Source organism: Triturus cristatus, chromosome 3_2, assembly GCF_964204655.1.
Source record: "Triturus cristatus chromosome 3_2, aTriCri1.1, whole genome shotgun sequence".
NCBI lineage: Eukaryota > Metazoa > Chordata > Amphibia > Caudata > Salamandridae > Triturus > Triturus cristatus.
In genome coordinates, this window is record NC_140584.1 from 684,610,919 (window position 1) to 684,631,026 (window position 20,108).

General features: G+C 48.0%; 1 protein-coding gene across 1 annotated transcript; it reads right to left on the minus strand.

The window, feature by feature from the left end:
- Positions 1–18,235: 18,235 nt before the first annotated feature.
- Positions 18,236–19,426, minus strand: LOC146857964 (uncharacterized). Its single transcript, XM_085647085.1, has one exon. The coding sequence runs from the start codon at positions 19,424–19,426 to the stop codon at positions 18,236–18,238; it is 1,191 nt and encodes a 396-aa protein (XP_085503211.1).
- Positions 19,427–20,108: the final 682 nt, after the last annotated feature.

Sequence of the window (20,108 nt, forward strand, 5' to 3'; positions counted from 1 at the left end):
TGGGTGTGTTTGAGTGGAAGGGAAGATCAGTTGGAGATGGGCTGAGCAGCAGGGAGGCTGCTCCTGGTGGGGCATAGAATGGCATTGAAGAAGGCCTAGCATGAGGCTTAATATGGATCTTATCTAAAGAATAAAACAACGATCCTAAACTACATCACCTGGACTATGTATCTTTCTTTTAATTGTAACACTGGCGACGAGTTAAAGAACCTGCGTGTACCTTCAAAGGATTTTGGACTTGTGAAACTTAAGAGCCTACCTTGGATGAATTTGGGAACTGAAGAAGCGCAAAAAAAAGGAAAAAAAGAAGTAATCTTGCACTCCACAAGCCCCACCAGTGACCAAAGACCGGTCAGCCCTATCGTGGATGTGCCAGATGATGGTCTTGGGTGAGTGATTCCCCAAAGGACTAGTTTGACTGTGGTTTTGGACATTTCTGACTATCTGGAAACGGTCAGCTCTAGCCTGGGCCTGCCGATTTCTGCTGTTTTTACCGAGAAGCCAGCTCTTTGGACTGATTAATAAACTACTGTTTTGAAATAAGAGTGGGATCGCTACTGAGAGTGGAAAACTGCTGTCATCAGCCTTTTTGGTTTAACCTGTGTACCACCTGTGTCGAGCGTTACTGTGAAGAGACTGCAACCACGAGATTTTATTTGTCAGCTGGTTGATATTGGGCACAATCTCGGTTTTGCCATATGATCCTCATCAAATGGATTTTACTGCTAGACTTGAGGAACTGTGGGGCATCGTTTTGTTTTGGCACTAATCGTGTCAGGGTGTATGACTCTCTGTCAGAGTCTGAGGAGAGGATCAACCGTCAGCGTTAGGATGTTTGGTCAACAGTATGCCAAGTGAAGTTGTTTGACAGCGCCTGGCGGAATATACACTCTGGGACAGTGTTGGGTGAAGTTTGGGCTATTAGTCATTTATTTTTATTTTTTCTGTCTACACGGAGGGTTTGTCAGGGTGTCGTTTTTTATTTGAACATGCCACGAGATCAGCTTAAGCGTGCGCGCACTTACTTCATCGTGACGTGTCCAGCATTCAGCAATCCTCTGTGACGAGGTGTGATTTCGTAGGATGTGATGCCCAGGGATGCTGCCCAGTGACGCATGGATGCAGATACGCGCCGGGAGCCACCCGGGGTGGCGTCATGAAGCGTGCTGCCATATTGAGTTTGGCCATTGCGCAGAGATTTTGAAGTATTGACTGGAGTTCCTGTTTTCCAACCACGAGTCTTCACGAGTTTTCACGGCAACTCTCAGAGGTCTTGGCGGTTTCTGGTGGATTTCAAGGACCCCACAAGCCAGGTGACTAACAAGTGTGTTTTTTTTAATGCTTTTAAGCCAACCAACGATTTTGGATTGTTTTTTTGGCTTTTCTGGCTTTGCATTACTGTGGTCCATACGAGGTCTGTTATGAACTGTTCATTTTTGAAGGAACATGGACAACTCCTTTAGAGCTGCATACAACTCATAATGAAGAGTTTCCTGCTGGTGACTATATCGGGTGAAAGATCGTTCACCGGCGTCAGAGACTTTCCTTTTTTTTTTTCATTTTGTCATTGCGTTACTGATTGGTTGTTTTGTTTTAAGGGGTGGATTTTGGGTGCTTTTTATGCGATGAAGTACAAATTACCGTTATCTGTTCCGATATTTGTATGAGAGGGGGTGAGTGAGTGAAGTGTCTTTGTTTTGCATCTGTTTGAATAGTGAGGGAGAGATAGGCAGTTTTCCCTGGTCTTGTTGGTGTACGTCTTTTATTAGTTTGCTTCGTGTGAGGTGTTTGGTCTGTGTGCGTTATGGTTGCGCACATGAGAAGACTTCTTTTGAAGCTTCTCGGTCTTATCTGTTTGGTTTTACCCTTAGATTGGTGGTTACCTCATGTGAGGTGGTTAGTCTGTGCGTTAAGGGTGCGCATGTAAAGAAGACTCCTTACTTAGAGCCTTCTCAGTCTTTCCTGTCTGTTTTACCCTTCAATTGGTAGGTTATTTGAGTGAAGTGTTGGCCTGTGTGTGACGGGTGCGCACATGAGAAGACCCCTTCTTTTGAAGCTTCTCTGTTTTCACTGTTTTGGTTTTACCCTCTGAATTGGTTGTTACCTCGTGTGAGGTGTTGGACTGTGTGTTACGGGTGCGCACATGAGAAGACCCCTTCTTTTGAAGCTTCTCTGTCTTCACTGTTTTGGTTTTACCCTCTGAATTGGTTGTTACCTCGTGTGAGGTGTTGGACTGTGTGTTACGGGTGCGCACATGAGGAGACTCCTTCTTTTGAAGCTTCTCTGTTTTGCCTGTTTGGTTTTACCCTTTTGAATTGGTTCTTATCTTGTGCAAGGTGTTGGACTGTATGTTACGGGTGCGCACAAGAGTATTTGTATCATCAATGTGTGTCTTTCTATTATCGCACAATTAATTTATTTAATCTTGTTGCAAAAATGTACTTTGTTCTTGCATTTTACTATCTGCATATATTGCATGAAAGTTCGTTGTTAATGCATTTTACTATCTTCATGATTTGCACAATAGTACATTGTTTTTGCATGTTCATATTTTCATTAATTTGATGAGGGGGGGATGTGTTGTAATCTAGGAAGTTATAATGCATCTACTCTCTGTTTCTGTCCTTGCCTTGCTGCTCAGTCTGTGTGATGTCATCGGAATGTTGGGTGTGTTTGAGTGGAAGGGAAGATCAGTTGGAGATGGGCTGAGCAGCAGGGAGGCTGCTCCTGGTGGGGCATAGAATGGCATTGAAGAAGGCCTAGTGTTAGACCTGGCACCATTGGCGTGGGTCACCCTTCCATTTTTGTCTGTGCCTCAATGTGTTTTTGTGTTGATGTTAGCTGCTCAGGGCACTGTGCCACTGCCATCCAGTGCCACAGTGCAAGTGCTCTCTATGGTAAAATGTATTATGTGAATTGACTTCCACGTTTGGTTTATTTGGTTTACTATCAGTCCCTAGTAGAGTGCACCAGGGGTGCCAAGGGCTTGTATATCCAAATGCTGCTAGTGGGCTTGCAGCACTGGTTGTGCCACCCACCGAAGCAGCGGGGTAAAATGTGTCTAGGGTCTGCCACTGCAGACCCTGCGCGCGGTCTGGTACCGTCGCGCTGACTGAGCAAGTGTCCCCACTTACCAGTCCCTAAACCTTCCCTTAACTACATGTTAGTCACCCCTCTGGTAGGCCTGAGCGCAGGGTGCATTGTAGGTATAAGGTAGGACATGCCCTGATGGTGTGGCATGTCTTAATAGTGAATTACAGCCATTTTCGTTTTTCACTATTGAAGGCTACCTGCTCTCCATAGGCCAGAATGGGCTGCTGGGATCGCCACACGCTGTGACCCCAGTGGACTCAGAGAGCATGGTAGAAAGTCATGTTTAGTATGCCTGAACTCAGGATAATAAAATACGTCTTTTAGTAAAGGTTATTTTAATATCCTGGGTTTGCAAATGCTACTTTTAGAAAGTTAGCCTTTGCGTGCCTAACCATCTCAGTCTGCCTCTGCTGTGTGTGTGTGTTCTGCCTAGCAACGGTACAGGAGCAGGGCTGGGGGATTCCAGGAGGCAGGTTGGCTGCCAGGTGGTGGGTAGGGAGATTACCCCAGGATGGGTGGGAGGAGTGCACCCTGACTCTTGAATAGACCTGTGCTCTGCCACCACAAAGCCGGCGCCGCCCCCTGTGGAGCGGCTGATGTCTCTGCCCTGCTGCTGAAAGGAACAAGCCAAGTCACCACAACAGAGTGCTCCAAAACTGGACTGAGCCAGGCCCAGGCCCCCTGGCGCTAAAGAACAAAAGAATCCCTGTATAAAAGTAGGAGCCTGGCTCCTAAGAAATCAGATCCAGATTGAACCACGAAGGAACTCTGCCCGACTAGAAGGACCTGGAAGAAGCTGAAGGAGGAGTAACTTTCCCTGACCTGAGGGACTGGCCTGCAGTAGGTGCCTTGCTAAGGAAGGAGAGGAAAAAGACTGAAAGAGACTTTTGCACTTTGTTCTTCAACTATCTCCAAGGGCTTGGAAGAAGAGCTTGCCCCCTGAACTGAACCCCAGGACCAGTGGGTTCACCGTGTCTCCGCTCGTCTGAGAATTCGAGCCGTGTGCTTTCTCCCGCCGGAGTGCCCTGCGCCCCTTCGCATCCCTCCTAGGGCCGTGACACCCAGAAGCCTGGCCGCCTCCACTCGCCGAGAGCCCCGCTCTACCTGAGTCGCTCTGGACCCACGAGTCTGGCCGTCCCGCTTCCCTGTCACCTGCCTGCTACTGGAGCGCGCTTGGTGCCCTTTCGCCCTCCCGCCGGATTTCTAGTGGGGAAGTGAAATCCAGCCTCGGACGGCCGCTCGTACGTCGTAACGTATCCGGCCGCCCCGCTTCACCTCCCAGCCTGAGTCTGACCGTGCCGCCCTCCGCAGTGACCTCCCGCACAGTCCGTGTCGGAGGCCCTGGGCCGCACCTGTCTACCGAAAGCCGCCCGCTGAATTCTTGATCCGGAAGACCCACGAGGTGCAGAACCTGCATCTCTCCTGAAGACTCGTCCAAGCACATCGCACGTTCCCAGGTACAGTGAACTCTCTATCGGACTCGGGGTCCGCAACGTTCTGATTTCCCCGTATCACTGTACCCTGGGTGCCCTGCGCATCATCGTGACTGGACCGACTCAACCGAGCCCTGTGAAGCGCTCGTGATCGAATAAGTTACCAAAGACAAGAACAGTGCCTAATTATCATCTTGTGGCTTCCATTTCGTAACCGTTATTGATGGTCTTGTACATGCCTACGTAACAAAGAATCTTTTATATAAAGCATCCGTATTTTTGATACAACTTACGCCTGGTGTCCGGTTGTGGGGGATCATTGTGGTTTACTGTGTGTGATCATAAATGCTTAACTGACTAGCGCCCTGAAGTTTAGCCCTGACTGCTCGCGCCACACTACCTATAGGGTGAGCAGGGGTTGTTCTGAAGGGGTAATTCCCTCGCCCTGAATAGAAGAAGGGACCGCTGCTTGTCACAAGTACCTACCTGTGCCAACCAGAGGTTCCCCATTCTAACACCTAGCATGAGGCTTAATATGGATCTTATCTAAAGAATAAAACAACGATCCTAAACTACATCACCTGGACTATGTATCTTTCTTTTAATTGTAACATTCACCTTTTGCTGTAGAGATATGTGTTTTGTCTGGTCCCAGACTTGGACCAAAGAAGCATATAAGGTTAATGTGTCTCCTGCAAAGCACACCATTTAACATGCAAATGACAGATTTGTATTTTATGTAGATAGGTAAGTGGGTTATAGTTTTAACTCAGAGATTCTTCTGTTACCTGCAGTTCATTCATTATAATCCTTCTAATGTAGCACAGTAAGCTATAAAAGACATGTGACTTGTACACTTTGTAACCCTCACTGTCTAATGTAACAAATCTTGTTCATTTATTTACACACTTACGCGATATATTATCAATGTATAATGTGTATGTTGCGTAAACAAATGGGCACAAGAACCAAAAATGGAACTGAGTACAAAAGCTATCAAGTCCTTATTCAGGTGGTTATATCAAATACTGTGTGCTTATTTGCATGGGTGTAGTATACAGTAAAACTTACCATTATTACAAGGGGATGAAATCACTCAAAATGCTTTGAGCTGGGGAAATAAAGATGGACCAATAACCTGTACGAGATGTCGGTTGCACTAAATGCGACGATATCTGCCCTATCAAGACAATTACTTATCTTGGAAAACAGCTACTTTATATGGCAAAAGTGGAACGCTCACTTGCAGCAATGGCAAATGTCAAAACTTACAGGCACATGCATCAACCATTTTTGCGAGCGCAAACGGTGCGATTCAAAAATATCGGCCGTTTGCGCCTGCAAAAAGTGTATTTACGATGCATCAAGTTTCAAGGCACTCGCAATTTGGGAATTTGCAATTATTTGCGATTTCTCAAATTGCGATTGCATTTAAGGAATCGCAATTTGCGATTCCTTAAATGCAATGCAAGAATCACTTTAGAATAGCGATTTCTCTAATAGGGGGCGCAAATTACCATGAAGTTGAACTTGATGGTAATTTGCAAAATCTTTGAAAAATGCACTTTAGTGCATTTTTCAAAGTTTCATGTTGCACATACACATGCCCTTGGGGCATGTGTGTGCGCAACATGGGTGCACATCACTATTTCAGGGGTGCAACAGGGTGTCATTTTGACACCCTTGCACCCTTGAAATTGCATGCACAATTTGCGAGTACCTATTGGTACTCGCAAATTGTGCATGCATTCTCCCATTTATTGTGGAGAAGTGTGGCTCAACAATTGTGGAGAAGTGTGGCTCAATGATTAGAGCGGCAGACCCTGATGCAGAGATCTAGCCTGGGACCAGGGTTCAATTCCCTGCCTCGGCGGGTCTTGGGCTCAAATATTCCACGGACCTGATAATTCTTCCCTCGGTGCCATTCCAATCATGGAGTCCCACTCTGGGCAATAGCTTGCTTAATCTCCACAACGGCCCCCACAAAGCTAAGGATGCCTGGCCTCCACCTTGTGGGTTCCCAGGAGTGGACGCCTGACAGGGAAAGCCAGGATGGGTTCCACAGCGGTATTCGTACAAGCGCCTTGAGACCCTTGCGGGTGAGTAGTGCGCTATACAAGTATCAATTTACATTTTTATTCCTATGGGCCTGTAGGCCCATAGGAATAAATGGGGAGCCATTCCTTAATTGCGACTTGCAATTTGCGAGTCACGATTAAGGAATTTGTAGGAATCACTATTTTCTCAGAGATTCCTACATGCATAGGCATTTGCGTTTCCTTATTAGCGAATCCTTATTTTTCGCTAATAAGGAATCGCAAATGGCATGTTTGATACATGTGCCTGTAATTGCACTAATACCAGGCACAGGAGGAGCCAGAATGGCAAATGTAATGATGTGTCCATGTTCACTGATACTTAATAGGCTTGCCAATATGCCAAATGTTTTACAATCAATGGTTGAGGATCTTTTGAAAAAACCCAATTGTGGTACTCACATTCTTTAGGATAAAGATGAAATGGTTCAAGTACCTGCTTCAAAAATAACCTAGACAGATGAACCTGCAGTCACTGGAGAGGTTCACCCCCCAGCCCATGTAGGGACAAAAGCACTAGAAACCCCTATGTGGAAAGACATTGTTAACAGGAATGCAAATTCACAGTGTCCTGATCTTGTGTAAATAGATGCTCTAGTTATGCTTCCTCCTAAGGTAGTGGAGGCCATCAGTGAGGAAAGAGCCAGGAGGATCCAGCAGCACAAAAGAAGCAGGCAAACCTTATTATGTACCCCTTAAATAAGAATCAAACTTGGCCTCATCCAAAGTACTTTGCAGGTCTTGTCTTCAAAAGATTTAATTTACATTACAAACGTTTGGCAAGCAGAACACTAGTTTAAACTGCCCAGCCATTGGCCTGGTTTACCTATGAGCTCCAAAACAGGAGCTGAGCCCCCCATGTGGTATATAACTCATCATTTAAAAATGTGCAAAAGACTCATATTTCAAAAAGTATATTTCCTTAACTTGGAAGTGTTTTACTTAAGTACACTAAAATTAGTTTCTGCATTGACTGACATTTGTCAGAACTTACAGTTTCCAAACGTAAACTTTGAAACATTCATACCTGCGAAAAGAATACTATTAGCAAGACCACTGGAATTATGTGATTCAAGCGTTTTTCAAATAATATTGGATTTACCGCATTTGCCACATAATCTTTCATCTGCTGCATAATCTATAGATTTTGACAAAAAAACACAGTATCTAGCTCAAACAGATCAAAATGTACTTATGACATGGCAATAGGTGTTCCTGCTCTCTGGAAGGCCTTTCACAGAGGTTGAATGGTCATATTTCAGTTGCTTAATGCTGCATTTAGATGTTAAATTGGTGTTAATAAGGTGAAATCGTTCATAGACAGTGCTACCATGTGTTTTATTTGTACAAAATAATGAGGTAATTCTATCACATAAAACATGCAGTATCACGCTGCATAATTTGCCTCTTCTTTACACATAATTTGGTCAACACTGGTGCATAATTTGATCCTCCTCTGCCACATAATTCCAGTGGCCCTGCCTAGTAGTGAACCAAGAGGCAAGTCAGTTGTCATGTGAACCCTGCTTAGATTTTTATAACATATGGAACAACATTAAAGTCTATTAAAGCATATAAACTTGAAGTTTTTGTGGAGGGCGCATCCTAAATTTAAGTTTTTTTAAAGTTACTCTCAAAATGAACGATAGATGATGTGGAGGCACAGTGAAATAAGGTAATTGCCAAACGTAAAACTATTTTCGTCTAGCAGGTAAATCGTGTTTGAAACCAGAATTCCTGGTTTTATGGTGCACAATTTCAATCAATCAATCAGGATTTATATAGAGCTGCTAATCACCCAATAGGATGTCCAGGCGCTTGCAAGTACGAGAGGCTCATTCAAACAGCCTGGTCCTGAGAGCCATTCGGAATTCAACAAGAGAGGTGATGGTCCGGATCTACATGGGGAGGATTTACCAGGTCTTGTATGCGATGTAGGAAAAGGAGCGCCCTCCACTTCTGCTTCGGTGGATGCAAGGCATGTGGGCAAGTGATAGGGAGGTGGAGCATAATCTTCTCAACAGTAGGTGAAAGTTCAGGCAGTGGTTAATGTAGGCGGGTCCTTGGTTGTGTAGAGCCTTATGTGCGTGGAGCAGAAGCTTAAATTGACATCTCTTCTGTACAGTGAGCTAGTGGAGTTGCCTGAGGCGGGGTGCGATGTGGGTTTGTCGTGGTAGGTTGAGGACGAGTCTGGCTGTGGTGTTCTGTATGGTTTGAAGTCCTTGTAGGAGGTGTATGGTGATTCCTATGTAGAGAGCGTTGCCATAGTCCAGTCGGCTGGTGATGAGAGTCTGTGTCACAGTGCGTCTTGTGAGCAGGAGTAGCCACTTGAAGATCTGTTGTAGCATGGGCAGAGAGAGGAAGCAGGCAGAGGTGACCATGTAGATCTGTGACTTCATGGTTGTTATCAATGATGATTCTGAGGTTTCTGGCGTGGTCGGAGGGTATGGGTGCAGGTACCAGATCTGCGGGCCACCTGGAGTCGTTCCAGGGGTTGCTGTTGTTGCTGAAGATCAGTACTTCCGTCTTGGCCCTGTTCAGCTTCAGGCAGTTGTTCTTCATCCAGTTGGCAACGCTTTTCATGTATCCATGGAAGTTGGTCCTGCTGGTGGGAGGATCATTGGTGAGGGAGATGATGAGTTGGGTGACGGCTGTGTAGGATATTATGCTGAGACCGTGAGATCTGACTATATTGGACAGTGGGATCATGTATGCATTGAAGAAAGTAGGGATGAGCTCTGGGAGACACTACAGACGATAAGTTTGGGTTTGGAGGTAAAAGGTGGTAGGCGGACCCTCTGTGTCCTTCCAATGAGGAAAGAGGAGATCTATGTGAGCGTGCTCCCTTGGATGAGGATCAGGGCTGCTGTTTCTCTTGGTCGAGGAGGGTTCGGATGTCATTGGTGGCTGCGATCAAGGTGGTCTTAGTGCTTTGATTGCTACATAAACCAGATTGGGAATGTCAAAAAAGGCTGACATTTTGTTGCAGAATCAGCTTTCATAGTCATAGTTCAAATTACACCTGAATCCCCACTTGCCAACTGCCAAGGATAAAGTGAAATACTTAGGGGCATATTCTCAAGGAGCTATCTCCGAGCTATCGGCACTTTAGTGCAGTCAAAGTCGAGATAAACTTATCGCCCCATTCACAAGCTGGTGCTAACAGCCCATATCACCAGTTTACCTGCGATAGCAGCCTCAAAATACATCGCCACAGATGACCCCGGCAACTATCGCTAATGATATGCAGAGTAGGCGTTCCCGTGCAAAAAGCTGCGACAACACCACTCCGCAACATTCTCAATAACCAGCCAGATCGGTGATAAGAACACAAAACATGCAAAAAGGCACGCTAGCTGCAGGAAATTAACACCTGCTCTGACCTGGTGTAAAGTCGGACGACAACCGGCACCAGACAAGGGAGCACAGTCCAGAGCCACACATGAAGAACAACAGATGCCATGGAGCTACTGATCATGCAGCCTGGAGCCCCAATAGGTCAACAACACCCACCGCCACCACCCCCAGGACTACCCTCCCACCCGGGGCCCCACTCTGGGCACCACTCGCCTACCCCCGGACAAAGATATGACACATCAATGTTACAAAATCATGAACAAAAAAATGTGCCTGATGTCGCACAATTACAACACCTAACATACATGTGTGGTCAGACAAATGAGAATCATACATTCATCTCAGAAGTCCCAAATAATTAGTTTCATACAGAATAAATACAAAACAACTATGTAGAAGAGTCATGGCGGGTCCTCACAGGACAATCTGTAAGTCACAGCCTGCAAAACAAAAGTCCAGATAAGAAGGTGTGTCATGCGCTCATCAAAGGACAGAGAGAGTGAGCAAAAGAGAGAGAGCGAGAGATAGAGAGAGTGAGAGAAAGAGAGGGAGAGGGAGAGAGAAAGAGAGTGAAAGAGAGAGATTGTACAAGGAGCGCAAGGCCAATCGGGCTCTTGGCTCATACATGCCAACTGTTGCGTGTGTATCGCTATTGGTGCACACTAAGTCAAAGGCCTGGCATCAATTGCAACGTGAAGGCCACGTCCCAGTTCAAAAATCAAGCAGTAGCCAGACTAACATTAGGTATGAAAGCTCCGTTGTCTCAATACACAAGTCGGAAGGACATCTGAACCCCCGACCTTGGTCTCAAATGCGGCTGGCACTCCCTGAGAGTGATACCATACCAGATCTTGACAACTCCCACACCACAAACTGCGCAAATGAAAGACCAAGATGTCCACACCCCACACACACTTGTCCCTGCTTGAGGTACACCTGCATGGCATGCCCCTGACACATAATTAAAAAACAACCCATACGTCCAGATGTTGCACACAAATACGACTCATTGCACCGAGCAGTGGCATATCATCCACATAACTGCCGCCTGTCAGAAGAGTACCGGTGCTACGCGACGAACAAAGGCAATGGCTGGCAATCCCGGGCACATGCACAACCCCTGTCATGTGGAACTGTACCGTGCACGAATGCTGCATCTGTTGGGAGCTCTGTCAATGGCAGTTTTGTGAACCAGTTACCGTCTGAGTTTCCAGCTTGTGTACGTCACATGCGTCCAGCCCTGGTTCCACTGTTGATCATGCACATTCGAGTGGCCCATGAAGGTCTGCCTATCCAACACAACGGTAGCTGAACTGGATTATGACTTGTGTGTGCGCCCCCTGTTGGCCCACGAACAGGAGTGTAACCGGGATACCCGTGCATGGGATGCCTTGGTATTTGACATATGTGCAGGCAGTTGGGCATGGGAGATTGCACAACTCCTCGTGTGCAGTGATCACATCGAGGCGCTCCCCTACTGGGCTGTGTTGCAGATTGGTGAAACGGCGTGGACGGAGCACAGCTACCCAGACTAGTTAATGGATTGGCTCGCCCTCGTGTTCCTTGAACTCGACAACAATGTACTCTTGGAACAGATTGCCCATGAAGCTGCACTCACATTCATGGACGAGTAACTACGTTCCTGCAGCCACAAATGATTGTCACCCACTGCACAGGTGTCCACACCTTGTAGCATCTTGGAGGAATGGTCACATATCCCACCACAACAGTGGACATGTCTGCCATCGCCTGGACTCAGAATGCATGTGCGTGGACCTACACGTGTGCACAAACACCTGTGCAAGGTGATGCAATCCCATTGGCGGAGCTGCACAGCGTTGTTTCGCAACGTTACAAAATCGGAGAAACTGCTGGGGGGAGAGTACACACATGGCAATGTAGTACGACATGTGACCCTGGAGCACCCTTTCACCTGCTCACTGTCAGCAGAGCACACAGTCGGCGCTGTCCGGTAGTACAGCACTATGCAAATCCCTTGCGCTGTGAGTCGTGTCCCTTGACACGGGGCAATGAGCAGATGCCAAACATCACATGACTCGTCCAGCAAGGCAAGGTGGGCTGAGACCGTTGACATCCGTAATGATTTGTGTTCATTTTTCCCAGACCATTTCTTGCAACTCGAGATGTTCCTAAGATGCCTATAAGTGTCTTAAACATTGTTCTGGATGTTGTGGCCCTTGCCTTGCCCGTACTGACACGCTCATGCTAATAAAGTCTGCGCAACTTCACTAGTGTACAATTGTGATATGTGTTGATTAAAATGAGAAATCGTGTGCCTCCATGAGCATTGTCCGTACACAGGGAGGGATTGATTGACGCTTGTAAATTGGAGGTGAGTCCCTATTGACCGCTCCACCTCTGTGAGCCAGACATTGTGGCTGGGATACTTGCTGGCAGCCCTGTGCTCTTACGTGTCTCCAGCAATGTGAGTATGGTGTCCAACTTATTTGCATGTAGATCAAGGTTATCCATCAAAACAGACTGTGTCCACACAGATGTGTGTGAGTGGGTATGCGAAGAGATGTTCTGTTGTCACATGTGATGGGGGACACCACTGCAGGACTGCTACCGAATTTGACATTTCTACACACAGCCCTATTTAATACATGGACGTGGGGCTACGTTGGGGGGGGGAGGAGATTGTTGTTCACGTGCAATGAGGCCACAGCTAGTTCACACCTTCACAGTCATCTAATAGGCCATGTGGGTCAGGGTCAAACATGCGCATAGTTGACATTCACCAGGGTGTACCTTTTAGTGCAATCAATATCCCTACATTCATCCATACTTCTATATGTGAGTGAGCATAGAAATGACACATCTGTGTGATTAGGAATGTTTTATTCACATTCTGGGGAGTGTCGGAGCTGGAGCAGTACATGGCCATTTCAAGCCCACATGACATGGTTGCCCAGTGGTGGGCCAACCAGAGTCCTTGGGGGAATGCAAAGTTAATCTTTGGAGGAAGAGTTCAGTCCGCAGCCGGATTGCTGTGTCATTGGTACCAGAGCAGATATGGCAGTCCATGTCGGGGTCCAGGTGAATGTCGCAGAGTGTTTCAGGGGACAGTGGGAGGTGTTGTTCCAGGGCATGATGCAGAGGGCTGAACCAGGTAGGGACAGGCCATATGGTGGGGACGGATACTACTACCTACTTCCTCACGCAGTCATTACCCTCCACATGTTACTCCTCTGAGATGTCTTCTGTGTCCGGTGTGTCAGGTGTGTGTGGTGGTGTTATGGCTGCATCACTGTGTGCCAATGACACATCAGGGTACGAAGGTGATAGAGCTGCATCACTGTATGCCAATGACACATCAGGGTGTGAAGGTGATAGGGCTGCATCACTGTGTGCCAATGACACATCAGGGGGCGGAGATGTGTGTGTTGAAGTTCCTGCAGCAGTTATCTGTGACAGGCTCAGTGGCAGCAATGGAAAGATGATGAACTGCAAGGCATGGAAAATGCCAGCTACATCTCACTGGTGTTCAGCCGTGGCAGCCATACTTCCAGCCTGCCTCGGCTCCATGTTCTCCATTGTCCTCCGCATCTGTGCCAGCTCTGTGCTGTCAGCGCTGGAGCCTGTCTGACTAGACAGTTCTTGTATCCGAGTAATGGCTCTAGCAATGTCAGCCAAGGATTGTTGGAGAGCATGGTGCGGACAGTGGGTGTCCGTTAGGGACTGTAAGTGGTCCCACGTATGGCATCCAGTTTGGCTGCCACGGGGTCGAACCCCACCCGCAGCTGATCAGCCATCTCCTCCTGGCACCCTAACACACGGCGTTGGAGTTCCATGTGTGGGTCATGGGGATCCTGTGAGCCAGCCGTGGTGGTGTATGCTTCCTGCTGTGTGGTCTGTGCAGGGGGTGGGGTCGCCTCAATGCAGCTGGGCTGACCTGCTCCTGGGGGTGGTGCGGATGCTGTCCATAACTCGTTGGAGGGTGTCTGAACAAATGTGCAGGGTGTCCGCTTCATCATCACTGAAGAGATGTGTGGTCTGCTCAGCATGAGGTGTTGATTGTCCCTCTGCAATGTAAAGGGGAGATGCAGGTTAACAGTGTGTCCCATGTATGTTGACGCATTGTAGATGTTTGCATACAAACTGCATGACAATGTACATTGTGACTGTTTTGGGGAAGCTGGCTATTTGATGGGAGACAGTGGATATTTCGACTACATGACGGATGTGTGGTTAAACTCGTACATTATCATGTCACAGTGTCATGCAATGCTAGATGTGATTGGCTGGTTTCTGCGCACAAGCGGCACCAGTTGTGTCCTCTGTCCTGTGGTGTGAGTGTTGCACTTTGTACCACATTGTCGTCAATGTTGATGTGCTGTGATTGCTATGTTGTGTGTGCTGCATTGTGGGAGAGTCGCCCCTGCAGCTCTGATTTAGCGGCCCCTTATCCCTTTGAGGCGGTGTGCTTTTGACTTGTGTGCTTTTCAGGTGCTGGGATGTTTGCGACTTGGGTCATTTGTGCTCTTGGACAGATTCTGTACTCTTGTGCATTGTTTGTCTGCAGATGTATCTTTGACGTCATGGGTCGCAGGTGCACATGGATGTGTCAGAGTGTGACCTGCTCCTTTACAGATGTGGTCCACACTCAGCCACCTCAATGTCGTCTCGTGCACCATGTCATGTATTTTGACTGCAGCCGTGTTATCGGTCATGCAGTGTCACTTGCATTGTCAGTGTGGCTCACAGAGTCGCTGCTTTACTGGATTCAGCACATGTGCATGGGTAGGTTGTGTGATTGGTGATATGGAGGAGGGCCCATTTGGGCACATGGTGGACGGGGGCCTACTTGCTGTTTCTATGTGTGCTGCAGTCTGCCAATTGCATCAGGGACATGTTCCACAATCATCGTGCATGTGCAGTGTGCTACACATGATTGCGCATGTGTGCCATTGTGCCCATCTCCCTCCGTCCCCCCAGTCCCTGGTCGTTACTCACCCTGTTGCTGTTGTGTCAGGTCATATCGAGCTGTGTCCAGACCCCAACTCCTGCCACCGTCTCCCCACTGATGACTGTGGCCACCATTTCGACCAGCTCACCCAGCTCCTCCTGTGGCGCAGGACTCCCACCTGCAGTCGCCATTGCTGCCTTCCTGTTGGCAGCGAGTTTCTGTTTGGTTTTGGTTTGCACATCATGCCAGCGCCTCTTGACCTCCTCCATTGACCTCCTCGACATTCCAACTGCATTTACGTTGTTGACGATGGACTGCCATATTTCGGTTTGTGTTGCCAATGACGCAGTGGAGGTGACGAACAGTTGTTGGTGGTGTTCTGTCACCTCCGTGACGATGATTCGATCTTCCTGCGGGCTGAACCCCGTCGTCTTCTTCCTCTTCTCCTTGGCCTTCCCCGAGCACGGGGTTCCTGGCTGGTCCTCCGTGGGGCTTGTGGTGTTCGGGTTGTCCTCTGCACTCGGTGCGGATGCATCCATGGTGCTGCGCAGTTTGCTTTGGTTTTGGTGGTTTTTTTTGTTGCTGTTATAGTGCATTTTCACGCATGACGCGTGGGAATTGCAGGCCTGGAGCTGGTTGTTGCTGATTTTTGTATCACTATTTGGGGCATCGCAACTTTTTTTGTGTTGGTGTTTCGCAATTTTGCTCAGTCGCGTTGATTTTAGCGCGGTTATTTGATGTGTTATCGTGGGACTATCGCATGGTACCACCGGCTTGAGAATACCACGTTAACACAGAGTTATTTTCCTGCGATAGACTGCGATGTGAAGGGTTGCGTTAAGCTACTTTTACGGCAGTTATCACAGGTTCTTGAGAATATCCCCCTTAGAGTGCCTACGGATACATCATCCTGCATTCACACAGCTCACACTACACTCACACAGGTTCACAAGTCATCCTCTACTCACACGGGCTCAGTTTTTACTCTCTCCGTCCACTTACAAGAGCACGTTGGTTACTGAGTTCTCACACGGGGAGACCACTCACCCTGCACTCACACCTCTCACCCTGAACTTACACAGGCATTCCTTTCACCCTGTACTCACAGTGCTCACCCTGCACTTACACCACCCACCACCACTCAGCACTTCCAGACCAAACCTATAATACAGAACACATTAAACTACAGAACACTTGTGAACATGCACATGTGTCTACAAATGTAGTCACAGAATATATGTCTTTCCACATTACTAGATGCTTATTCAGTTCCATCTGTAACTGCAGATGCAATGAAAGAGGGGAGAGTGTACTAAGACTGTGGGATGGTATGAGAAAGGAGATTGAGCTGGGGCTGGTGTGGGAGCCGGGATCAGTCTTAGGCTGTAGGGATCAGCCAAGAGGGACTGGTGAAAGCAGGTGAAGGCAGCAGGACGGGGAGCAGCACAACATGTTAAGGATGAAGCACTGCAACTGTGGACTGAGACTGGTACTGCAGGCTAAAGGTGTGGTTCAAGTGGGGAAGAATTTACAGCTCAAGAGGTACTTGTTGGCCCTGCACTGAGCCCCACTGGCCTTCATAACAGCCACTATGAAAAAAGGTGGGGCAGTCACTTGTAGCCAGACATGCTGTTTCTGCTGCTTCTGAAGCCATAATGTAGACAAACATCTGATCCCTGTTTGCCTACATAGCAGTAGCGCTCTCCAGGGGCTGGTATCAAAGGAGGGAGAGCATGGTGAGGCTACAGCTGGTGTGTGAGATGGGAGAGTGAATCAAGGTGTAGGAGGAGGTGCTGGGATGACGCTGTTGTTACGCGGGACCACAGGCTAAGGCTACAGTGAGCAGCACTTCTGGAGTGCAAGGAAGGTCAGGCAAAACACATTTTTTTGTTTTGTCACTAATGCAAATGGGGAAGAAAAAGCAAACAGGCTAAGATGCCGCTGAGTCATCATCCTGGACATAGCAACCATTTTAGATGGGGGAAATCCTTTGTTGCGAAGGGGGTCTCCGATCACTCTCAGCTAAACGTTCATTTCTTAATGTGTGAGAGGCCACTGACCTGGTACGTGCGGACCAAGTCTGGGTGTTGCTAAGTGCAACATAGCTTACCTGTGGTGGGCTGGATCCGCAATACTTTTCAGGGATTAGAAGGGAGACATGGACTGGTGTATGGTGGCGGAGAAGGTGGCCTTTGTAAGTAGAGTTTGTCCCAGGAAGTGGGAGAGGGTTTGAGACAAATGGAATGTTTACAGGGGGAGCCCATGTGCTGCCCCCACTGATAGGTCAATTCTTGAGAGGGAGGTACCGATTGTGCCCCGGGAGGGATGAGTATCAAACTGCTAGCAGGGGAATTATTTGACAAGGTGAACGCAATGCCTATGATTATTGACTACGTGTAAAAATACTGTGGTGTTTTAATGTATAATCAAACTGCTTTAAACGTAATAAAAAGGTGTTTAAAAAAATCCTGGGTCTGGTACATTTTTCTAGGTATTCGCCGGCCCAGGGCCCTATTTCTGCAGCCATCCATAATGGAAAGTGCAAGGAAGTTGGATTTTTTAAGGCATATTATTGACATTTGCAGGGTATTCTGGGTTAGAATCCAGTGGGTGTCATCTGACTCTGGGCTCAAATACAGCAGCCACCTATCCCATTTGACAGTAAAATGAATTTGAATGATTTTAGGCATAGTTATGATATAAAGTTTTCTGGGTAAGGAAACATAGTTCGATCGGCACAAGTGACACCACCTGGACTGTCCCTGGTTTCTAGTTTTTAAAAATTTCTGAGATTGGTAGGTTACCCAGGAGGCCAGCCAGAGCTACGCCACCCACATACTTGAAATAATTTAAATCTGAAGGACAAAATGTAACGTTGTCACTTTGCCTTTTAGGGCCTTTCTTGTCCCAGGCAGTAGGCCAACCACACAGTTGGGGTATGTTTTGATTAGGAGGCATGTAAGAATGCTGGGCAGTAGACCTTTTTAGGTCGAGGGACCGTCCGGTCTGCCGAAGGCAGAACCGGAAGTCCGGAGATTTAATGTTTCTTAGAGTGGCTATTTAGCCTGCCTCTCTTTTTGCTTCTCCTCCATTGGCTGGCTTCCTAAACCGAGGCCAGCCATTGGAGGAGAGAGCCGTCCCTCCAAATAGGCTCCGTCTTTTTCAGATTCGGGGGCGTGTTCCGTGCTGTTCTTTCCACTTTTTAGCCACGCCCTTTCTCAGGCGTGTTTTTCTCTCCTCCAGCCAATGGCAAGAGGAGAGAAAAAGAAACACGCCCCCGAATCCGAAAACGCCACTGCGTTTCTCCGAGGCATTTCTGCTTTGCCTCAGAGAAAGGCAGTGGCGTGCTTGTTTTGCCGTTGTAGCTCCTCGCGTCTCCATTTCATGTACCGCTCCCGTTCAAGCTGCTCGCCATAGTGGGCTCGATAGAACTCGTCGAAGATTGGCTTGGTGGGAGTGTAGCGGGACGAGGACGACGTGCTCTCGGTCTTCTTGGGCATGGTAGAGCCATCCACCTTCCCCGGAGGCTTCCCCGCCGCCCGCACGTCCTCTTGGCTTGTGGTTCCTCGGTCGTACTTCTTGCGCAGGGTGACGCTGCCCAGGATGAGGTACGCCTCGCTAATCTCGGTGAAGCGCAGCGCTGCTGCCTCGTCGCCATTGTTGCGGTCCGGGTGGTAGCGGAACGACTGGCGGTAGTAGGCTGTCTTGATCTGGGACTGCGTGGCTGAACCTGTGACTCCAAGGATATCGTAGTAGGCGGTCGGGCTGCGGAAGAGCGGTTGCTTCAGTGAGCCGTTGTTCCTCCCAGCTCCATTAGTGGTGGAGTACGCCCTGGTGAAAGAGTTCTGTTGGCCAGCAGCAGAGAACAGCCCCCTGGGACTTGCTGAAAGCCCGTAACTCGTGAAGGGTGCGATTGCACGCTCCCTGAAAGCAACTGTCAGGAACCCGCGGTGTGTTGGGTGGACAGCAGCGCCCACAACTGTCTCTGTGGAGCCGCTGTTCATTCTGGCTGAGCTGAAGCGTTGACGTGAGGATGATAAAGGCCAGTGATCGGCAGAGGCAGCACGACTAAGAAGGTGCATATAGAGTACCCTCAGAGCATCTAGCTTATGACCAATGACTCCCTCCTGTCCTTTCCAATGTCTTGGGCTCACTGCCCCTTGCTGGTCTTTACGGACTGCTCTCTCGTGCCGCCCCACAACCCATTCTCCCATAAACTCGGTTGCCTGCCCTAATGACTTCACATCCCGACTAGATGAAGCGTGATCTTCTTTGCGGTTGGCGGCCCCAGACTGCAGCTCTTGACACTCTCTTTGCAACTCCAGTAAAAGATTCTCCTCCTCAAAATACCCTACCTCTTTGATCACCGACGAGTACTCTTTGCATATTCCCCAGTACCCAGACGGCACCTTCTTCAACCCCAATACTCCCCTGTGGTGTTCCGGGACCCCCTTTACGCGGACAACTTGGTTCCAGGGCGCCTGGACCCAGAACAACCTCCGGCCGACCTCTGCCATAATTCTGGAGCCGGCCGGCCGGCTGGCAGCGCCCGCCTAACGACCAATCACAGAGCGAGTATCAAACAGGAAACACATGGTCTCCAGCTACAGCCAATCATAACGAGGTGCGAAAGAAATCTTGCGCCGCACGAGGCAACCATTGACAGTATTCTGAAACGTCATGCTAAGTGAAAGAAACTTCAGCAGCACAGCTGGTACGAAGACATTTTAACTAATTCACTCTCTCTATCTCACTACCTCACTCTCTCTATCAAATACACTAAGTCAATTACACTGACTCTTTCACTACCTCACTACATCACTCTCTGTTTCTATCTTAATACCTCACAACATCCCTCACTACCTCACTCTCTCTTTCACTACCTCAATCTTTCTCTATCTCACAACATCACTCACTGTTTCTATCTCACTACGTCAGAAAATACCTCACTCACTAACTCACTCTTTCACTACCTCACTCTCTATCTACCTCACTCTCTCTCACTACCTCACTCTCTATTTCAATACCTCACTCTCTCTCTCTATCTCACTACCTCACTCTCTCTCTGCTAATGCAATAGGTATCACATATGCAAAAAAAAAACTAATGCCAATAGAAATGATAATGCCATTTATTTAGGGATACAAAAATGATAAAAAAATAATGAGCAATACCAATAGCTCTACCTATAATATTGCC